General features: G+C 34.3%; 1 protein-coding gene across 4 annotated transcripts in view; it reads right to left on the bottom strand.

Annotated features, from left to right (window-relative positions):
- The window catches only part of LOC149772772 (uncharacterized), a 70,280-nt gene that overhangs the window by 31,352 nt on the left and 11,920 nt on the right, over positions 1–27,008 (bottom strand). For all 4 annotated transcript variants that reach the window (XR_016417596.1, XR_016417594.1, XR_016417595.1 and 1 more), the window contains exons 4-8: positions 23,116–23,235; positions 14,489–14,568; positions 8,369–8,879; positions 7,595–7,668; positions 3,554–3,637 (exon numbers count right to left, since the gene is read on the bottom strand). Coding sequence is in view for 1 of the 4 variants with exons in the window: in XM_089947315.1 (XP_089803441.1) it covers positions 3,554–3,637; positions 7,595–7,668; positions 8,369–8,879; positions 14,489–14,568; positions 23,116–23,235 (869 nt within the window). In the remaining 3 variants the exon portion in view is untranslated. The remainder of the gene's footprint in view (positions 1–3,553; positions 3,638–7,594; positions 7,669–8,368; positions 8,880–14,488; positions 14,569–23,115; positions 23,236–27,008) is intronic.

The following is a 27,008-nucleotide window of genomic DNA, read 5'->3' as shown; positions in this document are numbered from 1 at the left end:
CATGGAAATGAACAAATTTCATGTGTAATCATGACTGCTTCATTAAGAGGATGTAAAACGGGGCACCAAAGTGCTGGCAAGGCCTGCATAACGAGATGTCCGAGCGGGATCAGGTCTGCTGCTGAATAATAGCTGAGGAGTTGCAAGAATTCTCCTGATGAAATCCAAGTCTTGATAGAAACAGAATCGATGAATTTTATGATTCTGGAAGTGCAAAGACAAGGGGACATGCCTGATCCCGGTTGGTTAAGAAGTCCATGCCAAATGGATGAAATTCTGGGATGTATGGAGGTCTGAATTTCCCAGTTCATGAAAAAGCCTGGATGATCTAGCAAAGGGAGATCGTTCCACCTTGGATTAGGATAGAACTTACCATGTGCTTCTTTAAGATGCTGCACAAGTACACTGCTGTCAATGTAGATGATGATGCCCGGAATGGGGGGACAGTGGAGACCCTAGTGTGAGTGAAAGCACTGTGGATGATGAGGTCAGAAGGGAAGAATGCTGAGTTGATAACGGTGTGGCAGCAAACATGGAAACTAGCAACAGACAGGGAGGATATGGATGTGGAAGTATACATCAGTCAGACTGAGACAAACTGCATACTCGCCCTGTCTGACAGGGAAATGGAATGACATTGCCTCCCCGTCTTGAATATTGTGAGGAGACTCCAGTCAATGATGGGCTCCACCTATTTGCATGCGAAAAGCAAGTCTCGAGTAATTCATTAGGGAATGTGTCCTTAGCATAAGCTCCCATGCCTTTTATCAGCAACCCTATTCTGTTATTGAAAGGCACCCATCTCACAATTTAATGGTGTACTGTGTAGAGGGGCTAGGGGATTGTTGATTAACAAAACCCAAAGCCCCTCCGACTGACCTGGATCAGCCCCCCCCCCCCCCCCCCGAGGGAACAGGGAGGTCCACTGAGCTCAAATCAGTTTTATACAGCCACTGTACTATTGCATGATAGGAGTCAACATGGGAGTACATGTGACTATCACCCTTACTGTGCGCTGGGTTTTCATTTGGCTCGGCTTCAAGCTCAGCATAAGTCATGCCAGGTGGACTTGATGACTCCGCTCAGACTTATCTGTGCAAGACACAAGCTCTCCCTGGAGTATAAGCCATGAATACTCTAATATCAGGCATCGCCAGTAAAGACAGCACTGCTGGCATTGCCAGCCTTTCTAGCACTGCCTGCATCGCCATCCTTTCCTGCACTGTAGGCCTTTCCAGCACTGCTGGTATTTCTGGCCTTTCTTGTACTGTCAGCATCTCCGCACCACCTACCTTTCCAGCACCATCGCTGCATATGTCAGTCTGGCACACACCTGTGCCAGCTGCTCCAAAGCCATGGCTGAACTGAACTATCATATAAACAATGTGTAGTTGGACCATTCTGGCCAAGAGGTCTCCATCCAGGGATGACTGGACTGCTGGTAATGTCCAGGAAACTGCTGGTGTTAGCTCGACAGCTGTGTCGGTGCAGCAATATTATTATTCTTCTTCGAGTCCAGATGATCAATTGTAAATCCCTTGCCACCTAACTTATTCAGACATATCTGGGTTGCCTAAAAACGGGGAATATACTGCTGTACCGACTTATGCATCTTGTCAGCGACAGATGGTCTCCTCCTTTATCCTCTCCACCTCCTTACATAATGGTATGTGTTGGTTCTGTGTGATAAACATTAGCCTGGGGGGGCGGACTCCAGTGACCTGCCCACAATGCTTGCTACTGAGGCTGATTTGGTGTGGAGACTAAGGATGTCAGAGGTATCCTACCATGACCTCGACCATCTCTCTTTCCCCTCTGCTGCATCCTGAAGTACAGCAGTGCATGTGTTTTTCGACCAAACACTGCATAGTTAGCACCTTCCATTCAATGCCAAACAGGGCAATCTTTGTGCATGTGCATGTCATGCATGTAGTAAACATTCATCCTGAAATGACACAAGATGAGAGAAAACAAAGCACTGATTAGCAATTTAGCATGTGACTAACTAGCTAATGGTATAAATTATCTAACTCGGCAGCCCATGCTACATATTAGAGACGCTGTATATCAGAAACAATGTATACATAACATGTCAAAGCAGGAGTCATGGCAGACTTCCATGCTCTGAAATTGCATATAGATAAATTAAATAAAATTTATGCGGAAACAACACAACGACATAAACTAAAGCAGAATGTAACAAAGGGCTGAAATTACTAGGTCACTAAAACCTCGATATAATGAACAGACTCATAAACATATCATATCATAAATGTAGGTCACAATGAATAGTTAAGAGAGATGGGACAATGTGTACATACTATGAACTGAACCACAGTCATGGTAGGCTACCATGCATTGATACAAGAAACAAACCTAAGTAGAAACTGGTAATACATTGAAATGACTAGGTTGCTGAAACAAAACACTGTCATGACCATGTTATAGATGCTGCATAATAGAAACTATGCATACATAACATAAACAAAACAGGAGTCATGGTAAACTTCCGTGCTCTGAAGTGGCCTGTAGAATGTTGAATTTATGCTAAAATGATACAAGACACATAAACTAAAGCAGAAACCAGTAACATGTGAAATTACTAGGTCTCTAAAAACACTTTCATAACTAAAACATCAGTGAAGTGTCATATCAGAAACCTATGGTCTTGTTTAAAACTTTGCTGCATGCTTGGTTAATATTAGTTCTATCAAAACAGTATGAAATATGGATAAATTAAGCATAATTTACAAACAGCACTTCAGAATTTGCTACTAAGATCTCCAAAGCAGACAGAGTAAGCAAATAAAATCAGATGAATGCTAACCTGTAATGACCTTGTGTATGGTCAATGATAGCATGGTGGGATGGTGGTCCTACAAGATGAAGTTCTGACAAGTGACCAATCTCTAAAAATATTGGTAGAAATTGTAAAATAAAGCATACAACCTGGGTAGATCGATAAATCCTCATTATAAATTTAAAATGAACATTGGATGGTTTCACAGGAACACATAAAAGGGCTGAACTGTAGGAGGCTATTGCACTGCGTGTCTCAGGACACAATGAAGGTAAAAACTGATGACACCTGGTGGTATCAAGGGGAAGTAATGAGCAAGAGTTACTGCTCTTTGTCTATCAAACTTAGACAATAAGATAATTTTTGTCTTTTAGTAGGTCTGGAATCCAGTAGTGGGCTAATATTCCTAATGTAATGTGATTGGGGAACATACTTGAAGAAATAATTGTGTGACACATCAATTTATAATTTAAATTACAAGGCTAATTAATGTTTATAATATTTGACATATACAAGTCAGACAGATAGGTATGTAGATAGACAGAAAAATAGGTAGGTAGATTGAAAAAATGCTTGATATTTATATGGCAAATGCATTAGACAAACAGGTAGAATGAGATGAGCTGACAGACAAGATACATACACAGATACATTTTCTCATGTTTTCACATTTATCATCTAATTTTAACATTTTACATTTTATATTGTCCAAAGCTTTTTAGTCTACAATAAAAGTCATCTAAAATACACCACCAGCAATCCACAAAAGCAGTACATGAGACTGTTTTCTAACTCCCCCCAGTCCAGCAAGGATTTAGTCAAAGGCGTTACCATTGTCTGAAAGGATAAGATTAGAATGTGCTAACTGTTAGGAGTGATTTAACTTTAAAAAGAATAAAACAATAAACAACACAAAAGCTTGATTATCATATTTCTTCTCTCTCTACAATGAATACATTGATCCTAATGCTAATGCAAACTGAGGATACAAGTACTGTGTAAATAATGAGTTATCTCCCCTCAGAGTACTGTGCGTATATATATATATATATATATATATATATATATATATATATACACACACACACTGAAAATTCTTGGGGTAATATTTGAAACAGATGTTAACAGTATATACAAATACTCTCCAGTCCAACATTTTTATGTTTTCAGACCAATATTCCCATTCAGAAATACATATATGGTATGCACTGTGTTAATGAGTATCATGACAATATTCGTTACAAGAAAATACTTATATCTACAGGACCCCGAGTGGCCGAGTGGTCTAAAGCGCTCTCTGTTACGGATCACTGCCATATCACCTCTGTCTGCATGGGTTCGAGTCTAGGATTCAGCCAATGTGGGTATGTGAGAAAGCTTGCCAGTAGCTTCTCATGGGTTGGTGGTTCTTTCCGGGGTTTTCCCAGGTTCTTCCTCCACCATTAATACTGGCCGCCATGTATAGCCTATCGTGTGTTGAAAAATGGCGTTAAATCCTACAACAACAACAACAACTTATATCTACTTATGTGGATCTTAACAGTTTCCATTTCGTGCAAGTCAGAACAACCTGTATTCGTATATCTTGTGTTTTGCTGTATAAACACTGAGGCAATAAATATTTTGATTTGATCTTTTTCACTGGCCTGATCTAATTCCCAAATAATATTTTCCAAGTTACCTGTCATTGCATGTGGGCCTAAAGACCTTGGCTTATGAGGCTGATAATCCCTTTCATCAAGCTGCACATTTTATACATGTTCAGTGCCAAGTAGAGATTTACAACTCATGGTGTAAGTCTGAACTTAATCCCTTAGCACCAAAAGTCTTCCCATGTGACAATATTTTGATCAATACTAAAATATTCTCAGCATGTTTTTTATTTTTTAATGTTTTTCTAATTTCATGGTGTTTGTTTTTGTAATAATATTATTATATGTTTTTTATCTTATAGGTGTTGTCTAATGTTGTAAAGCACTTAGAGCTTCTAAAGATTAGGCGCTATACAAAGTCCTCATTATTATTATTATTATTATTATTATTGTCAAGCCATGAATTTGATGTTTTGTACTGTGCCAAGAAACAGAGGGTGATTATCTAAACCCCTTGATCTTACCACAAACATGACACCTGTTCAGTTGCATCTGTTAACAGATTTTATAGACTGCATCATAAAACCACAAGCTCTATGAACCCGCAAATAACAGGAAAGATCAGGAATCTGAGTTAGATGATATTTCTGATGACTAGATGATGATAGAGGATTTCAGCAAAAATATCTGGTCACTTATACAATAAGGATAAATTTTGTACCTATGTACTAGTCATTAAACATTTAATTTTACTGTATACTTTGCATCACAAAAGTCTGGACTTTGGTTTCATTGTTTACTTGTAAGATGTGGAATTAACATATTATGGGATATTGTATATCAGTCTGGGCTAGTATTTTTATATGGGTAAGAGGTATATAATAGAAATCATGAATTTATCATATCAAAGGATTTAAAATATCACTCATTATGGATTTCTTTGGAATTCATGACATGAAGCTGAAAAAAGTCTAAGTTGTCAATTTATGAGACATTTTACACTCAACAATATAATTGAATTTCCAAATCGTTTTGTTTTTATATTTCCTATCTAATCCATTCATACTTATCTTCCTCAACAATCATCTATCTATCCATCCAACCATCAATCACTGCCATCATCATTCATCCATCTATCTATCAAACCACCCACCCATCCATCCATCCAGTTTGGCTGGTTTATTTTCCTAAAGTGCAAATCTGACTCACTGATGGTAAGTCAACCTTTCAGACGGATCTGACTTGCAAAATAAACCCCAACCTATATTCTAAATAAAGGACTAAAAAGTTACTAGTCCTTAAATTACTGAACATTGATGTTTTCACATAAAAGTGATTTTTTATGAATTACTGGCTGATACATATACATGTATATCAATACTTTCATCAGATGGTAAAACTATTTTTTTTCTTCATGATAAAGTATTTATACTCATGTATGTTGTTTAATTGAAACTTTTATTACAATTACATATGCATTCTGATGGAACTCATAGCAGTATAAACTGTTTACTATATGTCATGTCCAAATTCATTGAAATGGCTATGTAAACATTTTGAAAAACAAATGAATTTGGACATAACGATTCTTGGGTTTAACATTCTAAATTCCCCATCCCCTCTGAAACATTGTAAACAATACTTATTGTACACTTTAAAGTCACTGCATGTTTCACTAATAAGGTTTTGAAAATAAAAACTTAAATCCTAAAGGAATAGCCATAGTAATGACTAGATAGAGCACCTTCCAATTTTCCATGGAGTCAAGAAAAACTGGTATCATATATACTCACTTATAAGTCCAACTGCAAAGAAAACAGACCCCAATCTGCCACTGCATAATACACAGGCAGATCAGGGTTAATGTTGTTTGTTTTAATGATTACTCATAATAAACTTTATTATATGCTCATTTTTTTTCTCCGTTAACTTTACATTGTCAGAATCATTCAGCATTTTACGATACTGCACTCACGTGCACTTCATATTGCACTCACCTGTGCCCAATAGTGTATTAGGAACTACTTTATAAACAAATCATGTACACTCTTGTATTAGATGCTTTATGTTTTAGTTGATTAAATTTGTTTTTGAATGAACTAAGGCAGATGTTTCGTGGACTGCCACATACCAGCTGCTTAGCCATATTCTGCATTAACCTTTTCAATACAATGTTTTGGATTTAGGCTAGAGATAGATGCCAGACAGGTCGGGGTCCCTACAAATAACATGCAAGTGACAAGGCATAAGCTGTCTTCTTTAGCTGGTAATAAAAATGAAAAAAAATATACTTAGTTTTACATCCTGAATTTCCTCAAAATGTACTTTCTTAGTTCTGCAAATCCAAATTACATGAGCCATGTCAAGGGTTGTCAAGCTTGATTACACATTTCGAAATTGTACTGTAGTTTCAACTACATTCCAAACGCAATTACATAAACATTATATACCATAGAGTCTTTTTGATAATTGCAATTGAATGACTACATAGTTTTCCTACATTATGATTTCAAACATTAAATGATAGAACAGAAACACGCTTGCAGATGTCAACATGCTGTTCCTTCGCTGCTGAAATCAAATGCACTTAATGTAGAATTGACACAGATAAATCCAGTCACAATCACAAAATTTAGCAGAATCAACAAAACTATACAAACCTATTAATTCCAGACTAAATGGAAAGTTGTTGCAATGCACATTCATTCACATAATGAATTTAACTTTCAATTTTAAGTAGACAAAAACGCCATTTTCTTTTGCAAGTTATGTTTAGCACACAACTATGTTCAAATTTATCTGGGTGGAGTTATGTGCGCATTAATAATGTTTTTGTTATGTACTGATAAATCTGCGCTTGTGTATTTAGTTTGGAATATGGCATAAATTCAGTTACTTTGTTTCTTGTAGCGTATTTTTGGTCCTATAATGAAGCCTTAGGTAGAATAAGAAAATGAGCATATAATAAAAAGGTGATTGCATTTATATGGAAAAATATGAACTCGTTTTGTCAGATGGATGTACTGCACTCCCATGGTCATGCAGTATTTCCACCCGAAAAACTCATTCATATTTTCCCATACAAATGCAGTAACCTATAAATATAAAGCCAGATCTGGGTCTGTGCCACAGTTTGCACTTGGAATGACTTATAAGTGGGTATATATGACATATTGTTTTTCCCTTCCAACATCATACTCACCTCCAATGCAACCTGATTGAAAAAACTATTGAATTGTGTGGCTATCACAGTTATTATCTCCTCCCTGATATACTCTGAAAAGGAAGAAAAGTCAATAAAACTTTTGATAAGAATTTTTTATTTCTAAATTATGACACTGACAAAACAGACATGCTCTTTTACACACAGTCTGACACAACATAAAAAATATATATATAAAATTTGTAAAATGGCATTTTTGGGGTTTATTTGTTCTGCTCCTCACAAAGTATGAAAGACAACAATATGGCCTGTTAAACATTAAACACTCAAATAGACTGATATAAACAGAAGACAAGAAATATAATTTAGCCTTTTAAAAGTTTTCTGCATGTCAGTTGTGAGCTAATCATGATAAAATCACAAAAGACAAGTTTTATAATCAATTCTAGAATAATATGAATATAATTACGCAAATGACACTAATCATCTGAAATACCAGCCTTCTCATTGCCTACCATCAGTCAGCTCAAAAACCTTCTACTTTCAAATTTGTAAAATGAAGTAATCTACTTTCACATTATTGAAAAAATCTGCGGTAATATTGTTGCACTTAGTAAGACTCATATACCTGAGTCAGTGACTTTTACAGATAATGAAATACCGAGCAGGACATTAATTCTCTTTGTCTAAAATTTGGTATATGTGATTTCAAGTAGATTCCTTTTGCCAGGACATAAGACATTTCTAATTTACTGGATTAACTTGTTGTACGCAATATCTGAACACTTATGTCATGCAGTAATAGCTACTTACCGTCATAAAAGAATCTAAACTTTGATCTCCCTTCTAAAAAGTCTTTAGGCATTTCCTTTCTATGCTTACAGATTTCAGAGCTATAGTTCTTGCTTTCATCTATTCTATGATCTGCCTCTTCATTCCTGCCCTCTATACTACTATACCTTGTTCTGCCATGGGAGTTTATTCTTGTTTCTTCATTAAAGTCACCATTATTATGTATGTTGGTTTGAGGTTCTATTTCCCCATCTTGATGTAATGTCTTGTGATTATTTTCCATTAATTTTTCAGCACATTCAATTAATTTATCTGAGATTACTTCCTCATCATCTTCATCATTCTCATTCAACAAGGAAGAATTAGTTATCTGATCACATTTTTCTTCATCTGATTTACTACTTGTTTGAACCTGTAGTGAATCACTTCTATCGGAATCCTTGCTCTCCACATGTGATTCTAGCTTATGTAGGTCTGTGTATAAAGTCAGAACTATCACAAACTGCAGCATCCACATCAGTGACATGAATATCTAAATGAGAGAAAAAAAAGTATTTAAAAACGGCAATATCTGAATGGTAGGCTAACATGCATGCTAGATACAAAGCTGCCAACCCTACAGGCTCACAATTAGTGAAAATAGGGGAACTTATTTTAGTGAATTTTGACAAGAATTAGTGAAAAATACCATGACAACAAGTCCATCTATTCTGACCATGAGTACTACATTATATCAAGATCTCAAAATAAAAACAAAACACTACATATATGTAGAAATATATCTGCATTTCTATTTATTATGGTATTCACAAACTTCACTTGTTCTTGTGGTCATTTATCAAGATATGAAACATTTAACCACTAGCGGATATAGTTCTGCCATCAGTCGCTACAGAAAATGAAGACTTTTGCAAAGAACCAAGTTTTATGTGGCATTCTCGAACATTGCTTTAACTAGTGCAGCACTTTTGGTTCCTCCACAGGAAAATTTGGAAGCGATCTTCGAGTCCAGGACTATTTGTCAGAACAAATGTTTAGCATGGTCTCCAGCTGATAAAGGTGGATTGTGTTCAACTTGAAAACTCACAAACAATGCTTTAGTCTTCATAGCCTGCAGGTCTTTTATCAATGCTTTAAAATATTCCAGAGCTGAAATCTGCTGCGAGTTCTTTTTTTCCCAATCTCTATGTGCTTTTTGCTACCAATGAGCTTCCTCACATCGTCTCTGCCACCATGCCCAATGCTAAAATTTGTGGCACACTGTGTGCAAAACATGATGTATATCAGCTTTTGATGGTTGAATGCACAGCTAACGTTTGGTATATTCCAAACTAAACTTCACTTTTTGTGCAATACATTTCTTTTTCCTTGGTGGTTGACATTTTCATGATGCGATGCCGAGCGGTAATTCAAATCAGTTTGGTATATTCCAAACTAAACTTCACTTTTTGTGCAATACATTTTTATTTCCTTGGTGGTTGACATTTTCATGATGTGCTGCCAAGCGATAATTCAAATCAGTTTTCGAGGCGCATACATGGAGAAAAATTCTGGCAACTCCCCAGTTCTTTCAAAAGCATTTGTAAAATTACTCTTATACACACAGATTAAAATCCACTAAAATGCTTGCTACCGGGCCAACTGTACCAATCGGCTATAGTTCTACCAATATCGCAACTAGCAGTACTGGTCCGTTTCGGCAACCGCCAATATCACAGCTAGCACTTAATGGGAAAATGGTTATTTTATTAAAGATTTAAAATAATTGAGAATTGGGAAATTCATGATTGTTTTGCATGCAGTATGAATCCATGAATTGCTGTAGAGAGTCACGAAATTCATGCCAAAATCATGAGGGTTGGCAGCTATGTAGATATACTGTATATACTTGCCTGTAAGTCAAGTCAAACTGCAAACTGCCCAGATCTGTTATCACATTATGTGACAGATCAGGATGTATGTTGTTTGCAGTTTAACTAGACTTATACACGAGTATATATGGTAACATTTTTTTAAAAAGGAATCCAAGGGATTGCACCTTTGACACTACTTATTGTTAAACAAAGAATATATATTTGCATGTATAAGTCAAGTCCAACTTCAAACAACATAAATGCTGATCTACCATTGCATAATGCGCAAGTCGATCAGGCTGCATGTTGTTTCTTCTACAGATTACTTCATACAAACTGCACAGCCCATATTATGTGACAGCAAATCTGACTCCTTGCAGTTTGCAGTTGGACTTTTATAATCTAGTATAGATGGCAGGGTTGTATCTAGGATTTGATAAATGTGTGGGTACTTGAATCTGAAAAGGGGGGGGGGGGCAATGTAGCCATAAAGGGTGGGGGTTTCCAGTACGGTGTACTAAAAACCTCAATGTATTCAAAAAGAGCAATTACAAGTATAATAAGTGCATTAAATGCATATCATGTATTCTGTACATTATAGTAGAAGACTTAATACTGAAATCAAAGTCTTGTGTTTTCTAATAACAATATTCTATCTACACACTAACCATTAAAGAATCAAACCACAGACTGCAAATAGTATCACTCCTCTCCCCAATCTTAAAAAAACAGTGTCATGTACTTCCTGTGTGTCACATGCTCAACTCTGATTGGTTACAAATTCATACTAAGAAAGATCAGAAGTGCACTTATTTTCCTTTCATGGATGAGAAAAAATACTTTTTACGGAAAAGTCCAAAGCTCAAAATGAATTAGGGAAAGTATATATACAGTTTCTATAACAGTTAACATTTTACTGGAACATATATATACATCTGCATCCAGAGACTGTAACTGTGACTGCATTATTCTGTAAATATGATCACTATTTCCTAAATAGCCTCCTGTCCTTCCTCGTCCTCCACTCTACCAATGCCTTCTTAAAGTTGAAGTCTCTCAGAGATGGTCCTTCAATTGAAATCATCATGAGTCTGTTGAAAACTCTTTCTTCTAGATGGCTTCTTTCTCCAGTTTTGGTTTGATTTTGACTGCTGAATCCTCTCTCACAGTCAGTGGTTTGGTATGGCATAACCATGGCCACTGATGCTAACTGAAGAAGATTTGGAAATGTGTCTGCATGATGTTGATGTACAATCTGCCAAAGTCCACATATTTTGTCTCATGGCTACATTTCTCTTTTAATGATAGTCTTAGCAAGACACCACTGTCAAAACATGTTTTGGGTCACACATAAATGACCAGCTTCTTGGTAGTTGAAATATCTTTACTCTCATCAATTAAGATGATAATGAATGGACCACATCGTACTTTCTGCATTAACTCAGATTCTATCACTGTTATTATGCAATGCTGGAAAAAATAAAGCGAGATAATAAATCAAAGTATAAAAGTATTTTATTATTATTATTATTATTATTATTATTATTTTATTATTATTAAAGTATTTAAGAAATGCAAAACAAATATATTATATATAAAAAAAAACAAAGTAAAATGACCAAAATCAGATGCAAATTGTGCAACAACCTTAACCTAAGACCAAGGAGTGTCTAAGGATGTTGCCTTTTGATAATTCAATTGTTTTAAGAAATCCCATCAAGATGTTTAAATGCTAAAATAATATGGTACTAAAGTCTCTCTCTCTGTTAAATAAAGTTTTTCAATTATAGTAATGAAGGAATTCAATAAAATCTAACAATGAGCCATATTTTAGAGAAGCAATATTCTCCTTCACCAAGTAATAGGCAACTGACATAACATGAATAATTGATTCAGTTTTCTTGCTGATAGCTGTCAGTTTTAAGATTATCACTTAGTTTCAAATCCTGAATCACCTGTTTTGAGCTGCTAATTCAACATGTCTGTCAAGAGTTGATGTCCTGAAATTAGCATTTCCAAGTGTGAAAGAATTGTTTTGCATTTTTACACACCATCTGCAAATCATTTCATTTTTTTCATTCATTTCCAGCCATGGTTGATTTTGTTTCCAGTCTGAATTGAAAGAGTACTTTTTTTGGTGTTGGATGGACCCTTAGTTTCATCACTGCCATCTTTAAGCCAATCATCACTAGCATCGTCCAATACAGGATTAGTCTGAGGAAGTGTTTGTTCGCTGTCATTGTGCCTATTGACAGAAACTTCTGCACCCTGACTGTTATTAGATGTGATGTGATGTGATTTGGATTTTTAATGTAGCTTTAACAATTTTCTAGTCATATCGCTACGATGTCTGCAATGTGGCAGTTTATAGTGATGTCTAGCACTAGGGCATCATGCCGCAGACATGTAGCATGATGTCCCACCCAGTCACATTATCCTGACACCGGGCCAACCAGTCCTAACACTAACCTCTTAATGCTGAGCGCCAAGTGAAGCAGCTGTTAGTACCATTTTTGTAAGTCTTTGGTATGACTCGGCCAGGGATCAAACCCACGACCTCCCGCATCTGAGGGACTGTTATTAGAAGTGTTACTGCTTAAATAATGAAAAAGTGTCACAGTTTTAACTGATTTAGCCATTTAACACGCTGTCCCGCCAAGCCAGCCTCTGTATGAAACACGCTCTTCTGATCTTTGATATTAACCAATCAGAACTGAGCACATGACACACAGAAATATGTGACATATTTGGAACAATACAAGTACAACATATTCGCTGAGAGTGACAACCATGAATTTTACAGCAAAAAATAATAATAAAATAATGCATTCTTAACAAAAAATGCAAACAATTATTTTTTTTTTCTTCATGATTTTGCCTGCATCGGATAAAAAATCTTGCGGGAAATCTTAAAAGGGGGGGGGGGGTTAATAATCACACGTCCTAGATGCAACCCTTAGATGGTGCTTATGGTGGATGACATTCATATCAACACCATCTATAATGAAGGAATAATGTTCAATTTGCGCCACTGTGCTCATTTTTATAATAAAACAATCATAATTTGTGGAATTCATGATCATTCAGCAAAAATTGGACATGTAGACGCTCATGTGACTTTCCATGTAGGAGGAGAAGCATTAATAAGATTTTTAGATTGGTTGACAGATTGGCATTCTTTTCAATTAGGATTAATTATACTCATCACAAGTCTTCTGGTGAAAACTCAATGCCAACATGACTTTCCATCTAAGAGTAACAATAACAAAAAAATTTAAGATCGCTACTGCTGGAACCCATACTGAATGTCAGATCAGTACAATTTTCATTTAATACTATCTATACACCCTATGAATTTTTCCAGTAAAAACCCCATGTGGATATGGCTTTCTGTTGCGAAGGAGTAGCAATAACAAGATTTTTAAGATGGCTATTTTGGTAGCCATATTGGACGTCAAGCTGGCACCATTTTAAAGGAAGACCAAAAAAAAATCGTAAAAAATCTTTTCATGAAAACCCAATGCTTCTATGACCATTCATTTAGGTGGAATAGCAATAACAATGTTTTCAAAATGGCCACTTTGGTGGGAATAGTGAATAACACTGGCTGAAATAACAATAACACTGGCTGAAATAACAAAATAACAATAACGCTGGCTGAAATAACAAAATAACAATAACACAGGTTGAAACAACAAAATAACAATAACACTGGCTGAAATAACAAAATAACACTGCCTAACACAACCATGGATTAAAACATTAGTGTCGAATTAAAGACAAAAGCTCATTTTGGTAACAAGTTTCAACAAAGTCATGCTTGAACAAAAATGTATCATAAATTTTTAATGTTATGAATACTGTCAATTAAAACTTTGTTCATTTGAGCCTTTTTAACAATGTCCATATGATAATGTTATATCTAGAATTATGCTACAACTGTAAAATGAGGGGAAACTGTACGTGTCATCAGTTACCTGGGAAAAATATATGCAAGCCTGACTGTTTGTATGTGTTATCAGGTACCTGATAAAAATGTGCTGTATTATTTAAGTCTAACTGCATTTGTCCTCATTTATCTGGAAAAATGTACTGTATTATGCAAGTCTGACTGTATGTGCCATTAGTTACCAGGAAAAAAGGTTTTGTATTATGCAAGTCAGACTGTTTATATGTATCAGTTACCTGGAAAAATGTACTGTATTATGCAAGTCTGACCATGTCTGTCATCAGTTACCTGGTAAAAAGTACTGTATTTTGCAAGTCTGACTGTTTGTACACCACTTACCCCAGGGGAATTCAATTTGTTCACATTAAAAGGACCAAGGTCAAAATCTAGGACTCTAAGAAATAGATTAAGTCCTGGACCTGAAAGAAAGAAAAAAATTCTCGATAATCATTTTATCACAAGCAAGAAGTAGCATTTTGGTTGTCGTGTATGACCCGAGATGCAAGATAAACATTTGTAGAGGAAAACATTAACATACTTTAGTTATAGGTATATATGATTTGTCTCATTTTAATACAGTGAAGAATATTTTGTAAATTTCTGTTCATTTGTATTGGTTTTAGTGGCACATTTCACACATCAATGATTATATTATGCCAAGAAAATGAGAACTAAGTGATTTTCATATCGACACACCAAGGAAACGGACCCAGGCTGATCAGGATGGGTATCAAAACCCACAAACCCTCGATTACCAGTCCAATACTCTACCAATGGCTCCTTTGTTATATTTTTAAAAAATTTAATCTCCCTTTTATCCCACCTTGCTTGAGATACAGAGCTTTCCGATATAACAATGTGTGCATGTTTATGTGAATGAGGAAACAGAATTTTTAAATCATCAGATACTTTTATGTTGAAACCTACACAGTAATATAGACAGTATAATCCATAATAGCTTTTAACTAATTATTTTATAAAACTGAATATATGGTTCTTATTATTCCCAAATCTACTATAAACGTTTCTTTATTAGATTTATTATATTTCTTTAAATCTCATCTTTAAAATGATTTATTCAAACAATCTAATATCAGTGTATTCATTACATACATGCATGCATCCATCCATCCATCCATCCATACATACATATATATATATATATATATATATATATATATATATATATATATATATATATATAATTTGTCATGGTTCCCATGCATTTCTAAAGATAAATTTCAATGTCATTTTCTGGGGTTTTCCAGGAAGAAATTACTTTTTTCAAGGTACACATATGACCCTTACTGAATGGAATTAAAGAACATTTTAGATTCTCTAAATCTAAAGATGTTTCTCTTTCAATGCTCTCCAAAAACATCTAAGTCAGAAAAAATGATCATATACAAAACCACAAAATGTATCACATGAAACAAGTTTGATTATATTAATATAAATTGACATGTAAAGTTATTTCAATGGACAGAATAAAAATTCTCTAACTTTACTTTGCTGCATTATGTTGCTAAGTGGGAACAACATAATGAACATAAATTATGTTTTGGTTCCTTTCAAAACTTTAATTTTAAAGAATTCTATAGCAATTTATATATGCATCTCATGAAAAGTAACATTTCCTATTAGGGCAATCTGGTCATATTCCGACCACTGAGGTCGTTGACATAAGATCGACAACTTCATTATTAAAACCAACTGTTGTGTACCTAAAAACAGTGTGGTAAGCAGTCAATCGGGTTTCTTGCAACAAGTTTTGCTATCTAAAAAGCATTTAATTTGAGTTCTTCTTACTGATTTTAAGATGACTATATATACAGGGTTTAAATCCAACTGTGTTGTGACTTATTCCGATCTCTGATATGTGTAATTCCGACCACCATACATTGACTGTACATATACAAGTTTCATCTCTAAAATACAAAGATTTTGTTTATCTCGATTTAAAAGCTTTAAATTATTTTTATTTTTTTACAGATAGAGAGATATCAAATAGAAAGTGATATTGTTAAATAGATAATTGTGGATGTTGTTATAGGGATAATTGTTGAGAGAAATAACATTTTATTTCAATTTAGATTTATACCTTTAATTTTTATTTATTGTTTTTAAGTACATATTTATTCCTGGGCTTTTTTTCCTTCAAAGTTCAATACAATATAATTATAATTCTACATTTTCTTTAAGCTTGTGTTCTTGGTCAAATTGCCCTCTTATGATAAAGAACCTGGGGTAAATCCTACCACTATAAAGAACATTGCATACTATTGTTATTTGTCATAAAACTGGTGCAACGTTTACTTTTTTAGTGAGACACAGCATTATTTTAAGGCTAGGATAACATAGTTCTTATGTTATTGAAATCTATACAAATCTTTGATGATTGATGCCTGACTCTGAATAAAAAAAATTATGAATGCCGTTTCTGAACTTGCATGGAAAAGAGAATATTGAGGCGATTGTGCCATTTTGTCACATGATACCTTCGTCCCCCTGGAAACATCTTTACTAATTTGCATATGCATGTGCACAAATAAAAACAAAGAACAGAGCATGTAATTTGCATATCTTTGTTGTAATCAGCAGGACGTACATCCACGGTCGGAATTACAGTACTGGTCGGAATATGACCATGTTACCATACAGTATAAAAAAACAATAAATGCAAAAAATTCAAATCTTGTCTTGTAATGAAAAGAGTTTAACCCTGAATTTATCTGTGCCAATAAAATCCCAAACAAGACTTTCAAACAACCTAATCTCCTTAAATATCCATCATTTACAAAACATTTTTAAAAGGGTTGATTTAAATTTTGATAACAAGACATTCAAAATTATATATTGTTGTATAAACAAGGACTAAATTTTCTGTAAAATCAACTTGTCTTATTGCAATTCGTTAAAACCAGTCCCCAAACCTGTATTTATATGGGGGCTCATATTGTTTTATAATATATAATACAAGAGATGACAATTTCTCATTTCAGCTCTAACATTCAACAATTTGGACTACAAATTTGACTTAAAACGGATAGCAGTCCGTTTTCTAATTCCAGTTTCCTTAGAATATTCCCACCCCATTTTTTATATTTGGACATTTTGGTTTGGGTGTGGGGTCAATGCAACTGCGTGTAAAAAATATAGTAGTCACTTACCAGCAGGCCTAAAAATTTTAAGCTTTTGATTCATACCCACATGAAATCAATAGGAAAATGATTTATTTTCTCAGAAATGTAAAGTATTATAATCGTTATGTCATTAATCCAATGACAGACATTACAAAACTCTGGCAACTCAGTGTATCCCCTACTAGTGCAAGACTGAGAGTCAAAAATCACCTTGGTGTCAAAACTGGGGGTCAAACTGAGTAAAAAACAAAATTTGGTACCAAAAATGGGGGTCAAATTAAAAATGTAGGGGTCTCTGAAGTGCAAATGAGGGTAAAGGGAAACACTGCAGCATAGATGAAACCTGACCCCATTCTAGCCATTTGCATTCTTAGTCACATGACTTCAAAAATCTCAAATGACGACATAGGAAGTCCAATAGTTATGTGATATAAACAACAAACTTCTTTATAACGTTGTTGTACAGAAATTCAATTATTTTAAATGAAAGTCAGATATATTTTGTAAAAACCAGCAATCTGGTCAGGTTGATTTATCAAGCAGAGAGCACATATCCAGGTGGTAGGCATGTGATACAACAAAACTCCAGATGTTATCTGAATATATAAATATGGAGAATTTTGTGTTCTTTCATTTTTGTATTTTTATTACAACCTGTATACCACTTTAATTTAATATTTTTTTAATTTTAGTTGTTAGATTTGTGTACTCATGCAACTATCACGAGTACCAGGTCACATTTCATTAATGACATTTTATCTTGTCTTTTAGCTGATTAAAGACATAACAACTTCTAAGAAAATAAGTAATTTTCATGTCAATTTCATGCACATATCACTCGATCTAACAACATTTAAAGTTTGCTAGGCCATCTGGTAAGTGGCTACACTTTGCCACGACCATGTTGGCCTCTTGTGATGCTAGACTGGTTTTCATGCCTTCAATGTAAGGAAAGATACGGATATCAAGCTGACTTTGAAAATAAAAGTCTACTAGACGAATCTAATCCACTGGGCATTTGGACTGACTCAGTGTATATGTGTAATGCAAGCAACCAAATGATCCATACTGCACTCTCCGAAGATTCTGGGTAAAACTCAATAAATTTAACTCATGATCAGATAGTTATGACTCAATTACATGAAGTGGTGGCAGAAAATTCTCAGGTTTTTCCTGACTTTCATCAATATTTGTGAAATTCAAGGACTTTTCACCATTGGGAAAAAAATGATAATTTCTCCTGACTTTTTTTCGATTTCCTGGTACCATGGCAATACTGTCTTTATTACGACAAAAAATAATAAAGTAAAAACATTCCTACATGTATTCCTTCAACAATATCAGTATTTAATTAATGGTGAATTGAATTGGATAAATCATTCCATAAACACATTTTCACAATCCAGCCCCATGATCCCACAGAAATGTAGCATTTAAATGAGGGCACTTTTACAAAAAGTACACTAATCAGTGCAAGACAATCTAATTTTATGCAAAAATGAATCACTGGAAACATATATGAATAACTCAACACTGAGAACACTACAGTTCAGTTACAAAATTTTATGAATATATTTTTGATCAACAATCTACATTTAAAATGAATATTTCCTGCCATTTCTTATCACTATTTGATTTAACATCCGAAAATTCAGCAATGTCAAAAAACTGACCAATAACTGAAAAAAATAAGTTACATTTAGCTCAACATGATGGCATTTAAAATTCCAGAGCTTTTCACAGACTGTACTGCCTCAAATTTTGAGCCTTAAACTTGAAGTGTTAATTTTGTAAGTATGTCAGAATGAGATTCTCACTTCTTATACAGCTGTACCTCCTTATAATGTCACTCAAAATGTATTCTACAGCTGTACATCATTATGTGATTCAAAATGTTTTATACAGCTGTACCTCATTATAATGTCACTCAAAATGTATTCTACAACTGTACATCATTATAATGTTATTCAAAATGTTCTATAAAGCTGTACCTCATGTAACTCAAAATGTCTTCAATAGCTGTCCTTCATCATAATGTTACTCAAACTGTCTTTTATAGCTGTACCTCATTACAATGTTACTCAAAATGTCTTTTACAACTTTCCTTCATTATGATGTTACACAGAATGTCTTTTACAGCTTTACTTCATTATGATATGACTCGAAATATCTTATACAGCTGTACCTCATGTCATTATAATGCGATTCAAAATGTTCTATACAGCTGTCCTTCATCATAATGTTATTCAGACTGTCTTTTACAGCTATACCTCATTATGATGTGACTCAAAATTTATTACAACTCTCCCTCATTATAATGCAATTAGTAATGCTATGAACTCCATGACCAAAGTCATGCCAAAAGTATAATAACATGAAGGAAAACACATTCAAGTTTAGTGTTGTATCTTTATTTCCTTTTCAAAACACCAATTTTAAAAACGAATTCATCATTCCTTCTAAACTGAGGTCAATGACAGCATGGTTTAACATGGTCTTAAATAAAGGTGAAAAAAATCATTCAAATTTTGCTGAAATTTTAAAAATAATGCATACAACCTGTAGAAGAATGATTGTCCCACCCAATAAATTCAAAATGAAATTGGATGATCCAATTGGAACACAAAAATGGCTTGGATTGTGAGAGGTAAAATTTACAATGTTATCAGTGCAGCAGCAAAGCTTAAAAAACTAGCAACAACTGGCAAGGGGAGGTAATGGGCGAGAGTTATTGCCCTTTGTCTACACGAGATTGACAAAAAAATAGATGATTATTGTTTTTTTAGTAGGGATGGATTCGTGAGGTAGCAAGCTAATATTTTTCCTATCAGGAAATGTGTTTGAAGGATAAATTAATACATCAAGATAAATAGAAATATTGATTTAAATTTGTTTCAAATATGTTCCTCCACATCCATTGTGTAATGTGATGCATGACCAGCAATAAGAATACATGAAAACATTATTAAATGAAAAACTCCTTAAATTAAAAATGTAAATATCTGTCTTAACTAATACGCATGAATTTTATTATTCATAATATTATTTCTCTCAGGTAATGACATTACATCATTTGTTACCCAACAGAAATAAATCCAAATCTTGAATGGATTAAGCATGCACAAAGAATTAACACATATGATTATGATATTAATGAATTATCAACCGATAAATAGTACACTATTACACTGTCTGAAACAGACTAGGAATACAAAATATTTAGGATGGCATCAAACCATTTAAAAGACCAAACAATCCTGAAAATAGCATCAAATTTTAGTAAGATTTGCTTACTTAAAACAAATAAAAATTGATTTTGTTGTTGTTGTTATTGGGTTTAATGCCATTTTTCAGCAGATTAACTGGTGAAAGAAGAACCCAGGAAAAACCATTGAAGATCTGGAAGATTTTGCAATCTTTCTCACAATCCCACACTGGCTGAGCCTGAGACTCGATCCCATGCAGAAAGAGGTGAGATGGCAGTGTTCTGTAATGGTGAACAATTTAGACAACTCAGCCACGTGGGGCCCCAAAATAAATTTTGAATAGCATTATGCCAAATTTTTTTTTTTACCCATAACTTCCATCTGTATCCTACATTCTGCAACTGTTTCTCCCCACCCTCTTTTACCTTTCCACAGGTTGATTGTTTATATACCTGGACTATGTTTCCAATATAATCGATATTTGTTTCCAAAATGAATCTTTCCAATAATAAAAATCAACTTCTCAACTCTTAAGAAAATCAAATAATAATACTTAATTTTTATAGACCAATAAAAAATTGTTCAATATTAAGCATACAGAATTCACTGTTGTATTTAACACCTTAGAACATTTTGGATTGAGATTTGATTGTTCACAGATACACATAGAAGGAATGTGAAAAGGGAATTTGACTTAATGCCTATGACATTGTGTCATTTAACCAACTGGAAAGTGTCAAACATGTTACAACATATGACAGCTCCCATGATGGTTTAAATGTATGCAATATTTAAGCAACATTTAGCTATATATGGATAATGAATTAAAAAATTAGGTAAATAACAATAAATCAAATTCATTACTATATCTTCATCTATGAATTACTGTAACTTAATAAATGATGTATAAAAATGTTAATCTTTATTATCAAATTACTACATATGACCACTGCAAGGTTATAAATATCAGTGTTCAAAAAATCCGATAGCCTGACTCCCAGGGCAATTCTAATTTTTGACTGGGCCTGTCCTGTATTCTAAGTAAGGTGTCCATCAGGCATTTTTTATTAAAAATTACTTTGCCTGATGAAACTTTGATTGTGCTGATAAGTGAGTAGCTGTATTTTCAAGATGTCGACATACCTACCATAACACAGCGCAATCAAAATCAGATCACCACTGTCCTACGTGAAATTTTAATCAGACTGAAACATGGCATGCATGCAGAAATACAATTTTGTACTCCCAAAACCCCTTACATAGCAATGTTTTGAGAAAACACAATTTTCTGCAATCTTCCACACACAAAAAACACCACTTTCAGTGTGTGCCCATTACATGTAGCATGTATAAACAGCCATGATTGGAGCCAATGTATAACTATCCCTTGGGCAGTTTAAACTGGGGCAATTAATGGCAAAGAGGTCATGTATAAGCCATATTACTTAACTGGCTGACAATAGCTAGTGAAATGTGTAAGAGGGCTGCAGTGGGTGATCCTACTGTGCTAATTTGCTTAGGTAAGATCTAAAGTGGAACAACCCATTATAGGTAAATTGAAGAGATGCCAGATGCATGTATAAAAACAAAATTTACGACATATTATTGCCTTGAATTAGAATGTTTAAGCCATATGTATTATATTTTTGACAAGTTTGTGAACAGTGGTAACATTTCTCTGAAGTCTGATTTTTCTTATTGCATATAGAATGCAAAGCATGATCATTTCAGTTGTTGGAATAGTGTTCAAGTGTAATTCATTTTTTAAGCTGATTTAGTAAGCAATTAGCTATTAGCAAAGCCCAATAAAAATTTCAGAACTATTGGTTGATGTAATTTTACTTAGTGAAGTACACCAGCATAGCAGCGAACACTAATGACACTTTTAATTACATTCAAACCCCATTGAACCCTATCGAATTTATATTCAAATTGTAGCAGCTGCAATATTATGTGACAATATTTTTTAAAAAAGTGAAGTTTTGGCATGTGAAAATTGAAGTCTGGCCTTGTGGAATTTCAGTCAGGGCTTGTGAGTTTATTAAAGTCACCAGCACAGGGCCTGAGTTTCAACATATTTTTCTTTGAGCAATGAAACATTATGTAAATAATGTTATAAGATTTATTTATTTTCTCAATTTTGCAACAATTGCAAAGATTTGCCAATGCCAAGGAAACTAGAAATGTGATCATGAATAAGGATGCTCAATCACAGTGCCTGAAAACTGACATAAATGCAAAACCATTGGACAAGATTATACTGTACCACTGCCATGATTCTGAATATTGAAACAACAATTTATGTTACCAACACCTACCAATAAGTAGCCCAGTCTATCTGACAAGTGAAAAGAACTCCATCACCTATCAATAAGCAGTCCAGTCTACCTAACAAGTGAAAAAAATTTCATCACCTACCAATAAGCAGTCCAGTCTACCTGACAAGTAAAAAGAAATCCAACAACTACCAATAAGCAGTTGAGTCTACCTGACAAGTAAAAAGAATTCCAACACCTATCAACAAGCAGTCCAATCAACCTGACAAGTGAAAATAAATCCAACACCTACCAACAAGCAGTCAAGTCTACCTGACAAGAAAAAGAATTCCAACACCTACCAATAAGCAGTCCAGTCTGCCTGACAGCTATAAGTATTGAAATAATTCCTGTACGCTTTTCTTCTGTCGTTGATCTGGCAACTTCTGCTACAATTACTGCTTCGGCACCACCACTAATGCCTGAAAGAAATAGACAAAAACTTATTTTTATTTCTGAAAGGCTTTAATCAGATGTTTGGCAATTCAAGTCATCTAACAAAAACATCATCATCATCAACACCTCAAGATCATTTATCATTTTAATAACAGTAGAAGGGATGTAGCACTGATAGCAGTATTAGGTGAAGAAGTCTAAGTGCTAGTAGCAGAAATACAGCACTGACAGCAGTATTAGCTGAAGCTGTCTAAGTGCTAGTAGCAGAAATATAGCACTGATAGCAGTATTAGCTGAAGATGTCTAAGAGCTAGTAGCAGAAATATAGCACTGATAGCAGTATTAGCTGAAGATGTCTAAGAGCTAGTAGCAGAAATATTGCACTGATAGCAGTATTAGCTGAAGATGTCCAAGAGCTAGTAGCAGAAATATAGCACTGTTGTATTAGTAGTTACTGTAGTAAATGTAATAGTAAGTTCTTGTGTTGTTAGTGTTTTTCCATGCATAGTTTCTACACAGATAATCCAAGATAAAGACTTTTGTAAGAATGTAAACTGGTGCCCCAAATGTGAAAGAATAACACTACAGTATGGTATGTGCTAATTGCCAATCTGGTCTTGTTGTATCTATCCCTATAATAAGATGTAACAAAATATAATGCAAATTATTATTTCTGGAGACCAAAAAAAAAAAACCAAATCGAGATGGATAGTATTAAAAAGATGTTCCTGAGAACACTGTAATTGCCAAAAACTACCACATGGGTTATAGGACAGAGCATATTTCATGGCAATATCATTCTTGTATAATTGGTACTGATTAACTTGCTTTTTACCCTGTAAAGTCAAATGGTTTACCAGAACATTTGACATGTGCCATGCTGTTGGTGAATGGGGTGTGTTCAACAACGAATGTCACATGCATGCTATATTTTGAGTAATTTAACAATTGCACTAAAAGAAAAAGAAAAGCATATTCAACATAAATTAAATTACATTTTATTTTTGGCTTTTAACCTTCGAGGCCACAGATAAATTCAGAAATCTTACACACTATACAAAAGTCATCTACCAAGTTTGCTGGCTGCACCATGAATGTTACAAAACTTTGTGCTTACAAAAAGTATAATGGACTAGTATGAAATTTAAGTATTAAATAACCTTTGCATGATTTTCTTTTCAAAAGATATTGAATTGTATGATTCAATATGTTTTCCACTAACTGAATGCTGTCATGCACTTACTGGGTGCTGTTAAGATAATATAGGATCCAATAAGTTTATTGCTAGGCAACATGTCTATAATGACAAAACAAATATATACAATTATGTTACCTCATATAATAAATTTATGTGCAATTAAGTTAACATTCTATTCAAATAAACAAATTTGCCTATTATTTTGTGAAAAGTGATTTAAATGTTTTTTATTAAATGAGCATATATATATATATATATATATATATATATATATATATATATATATATATATATATATATATATATATATACAGTGGAGCCTCGTTAATCCGGACACACATTCCCAGTGAATATGTCCGGATTAACAAGCTTTCCAGATAATTGAATCATGCACATTTTTATTTTACGATGTCATCACACCGTATACATGTACATGTATATGCTAGCTGTAATTGTACTGTATATTCAATAATAGTTGAAATAAATTAATGAATACTTCTACTGACGTGTGTTTATTTCATATTATTATAACATGCGATTGTACATACATGTACAGTAAATATAAGTTTAGACAATGAACACTTTGTTCATGTCGACACTCTCTGCTTCTCCCTCGTACAATTTGCCTTTGATGCCCCGCCGATTCTTGGAATTTTGTAGCCAACCACGAGAATAGGCAAAGTCAGTGATGCCGAGGTGGTCTCCGAGTATCTTTGCCTTGGCAATGAGCATTTCATTGGTGAAGGCGGCGTGGTGGGTCCACATGTCTGAGAACCACAAGAAGACGGGCATCATCGACTTGTTGATATTTGGCATGGTGAGCGCGAGTTAGGTCTGCTGAGTCGGCAGGTATGGAAAATCATTTGCCCGTGGGTTTTTTTATGATGTCCGCAACTGTCGACATGACAATGACTAAGGATGAATAAACCATAATATGCTGGTGTATATCTTGAATGGTAGCTTTTGGGTGATCTTTGTGCTGGCAAATCTTTTTTATGCTGGCCGGTATCTCTACTCGTCTACGCTTGCTTGATGGTGTCGCCATAATATATGTAAAATGTACAACAAATACAAACTGATATCTCACATTACGGTAAACTAATGAAATGCAGTCATTTCTATTAGTCGTATTTTACAGCTGTTATTGTTGCTAATGAGCTGATAACTGATGTCCACATTTTATTCTGATATGAAGCCCTATACTGTCCACAGCTTAAATCAATTAACTGTATTTGTACAGCCATCAATAAACTATGACTGTTACATACAACTGGTAAACAACAAAGAGGCTTAATAACACATTTAATTTATTTACGATATGTTAAGTCAAAAAGCGTGGACAATTTGATCCCAGTGTGATTATTTAATTATTAACACCCCCGTCGGCGACTAGCTAAAACAGACATTGTTTATACAATTGCTGGTTACAACATGGTCATGCTACCTAGTTTTTCCACACACATGATCACATGATTAATGGATAACTTTAACATACCACTAGAATTTTAACAATCAGAGATTGATACATTGGCACACCTCCAAATTTGCGTAGGTGAATCTGTATTATCTGACTGACTGTATTTTCATACACGATTTTTCTATTTTTCTTATTTTTGGACAGATTATTTCCGGATTATCGATACAAGTTTTAAAGTAATTTTACACTTTGGTCCCCGATTTTGATTTCCAGATCCGGAACACGGATTTCTTGATTAACGGAGCAAATTAACGTTTAGGAATTCCGTTCCCATTGAATTATGTCCGGACAGCGAGGTTTCCGGATAAATGGATAAATGGAGTCTGGATAAACGAGGCTCCACTGTGTGTGTGTATGTATATATATATATATATATATATATATATATATATATATATATATATATATATATATACACACACACACACACCAACAAGAGTTCAGGAATCCAAGATAGGACCACCAGAGTTTTAAACTACTGGTTTACCTATGTCAATATGATCATCCATGCAGAAGGAGCTGCAATCACATGGTTTCAAGATGGCCATCACAGTGGTCATTATTGGATGCAATACTGGCACAATTTTCAGTTACAACCAACTAGATATTTTTATATGGTTCTTTTCATGAAAAGCCCACATCAATATAACCATCCATTCAGAAGCTGTAGCAAGGTGGCCACAATATTAGTCTAGCCACTGACTCAATCACAGATGGACGGAGGTAAGATGTGTGAGTGATAAGTAAAGGCAGGTGCCTCAGACTACTCAGCTCTTCATTTAGGACCACCTAGATATCATATGAGGTCTTTTGCTGTAAACACCAGGTCAATATTACCAACCATCCAGAAGGAGTAATGATATTATTTGCAATATGGCCACCATGGAAATCAGATCCACATAATTTTTATTATGACCAACCATAAAAAGTCTTTTGGTGAAAACCCAATGTAAATATGACTTCCTGTTTATGAACTTTGGATAGACATAAGGTGGCACTCTACAGTTTCATATTTTGCATAGGGTTAGGATTTTAAAGAAAAAGAATTTCCCCGGCTTTCCTCACTGGTTATACTGGCTATTTAAAAAAGACCTTGTATATCTTAGGTATAATTCAAAGAACCT

This window comes from Sinohyriopsis cumingii, unplaced genomic scaffold, assembly GCF_028554795.1.
Source record: "Sinohyriopsis cumingii isolate HCF-2022 unplaced genomic scaffold, ASM2855479v2 utg001176l, whole genome shotgun sequence".
NCBI lineage: Eukaryota > Metazoa > Mollusca > Bivalvia > Unionida > Unionidae > Sinohyriopsis > Sinohyriopsis cumingii.
Note: the sequence above shows the minus strand (reverse complement) of the source record. Positions and strands in the feature narration are given on the sequence as shown.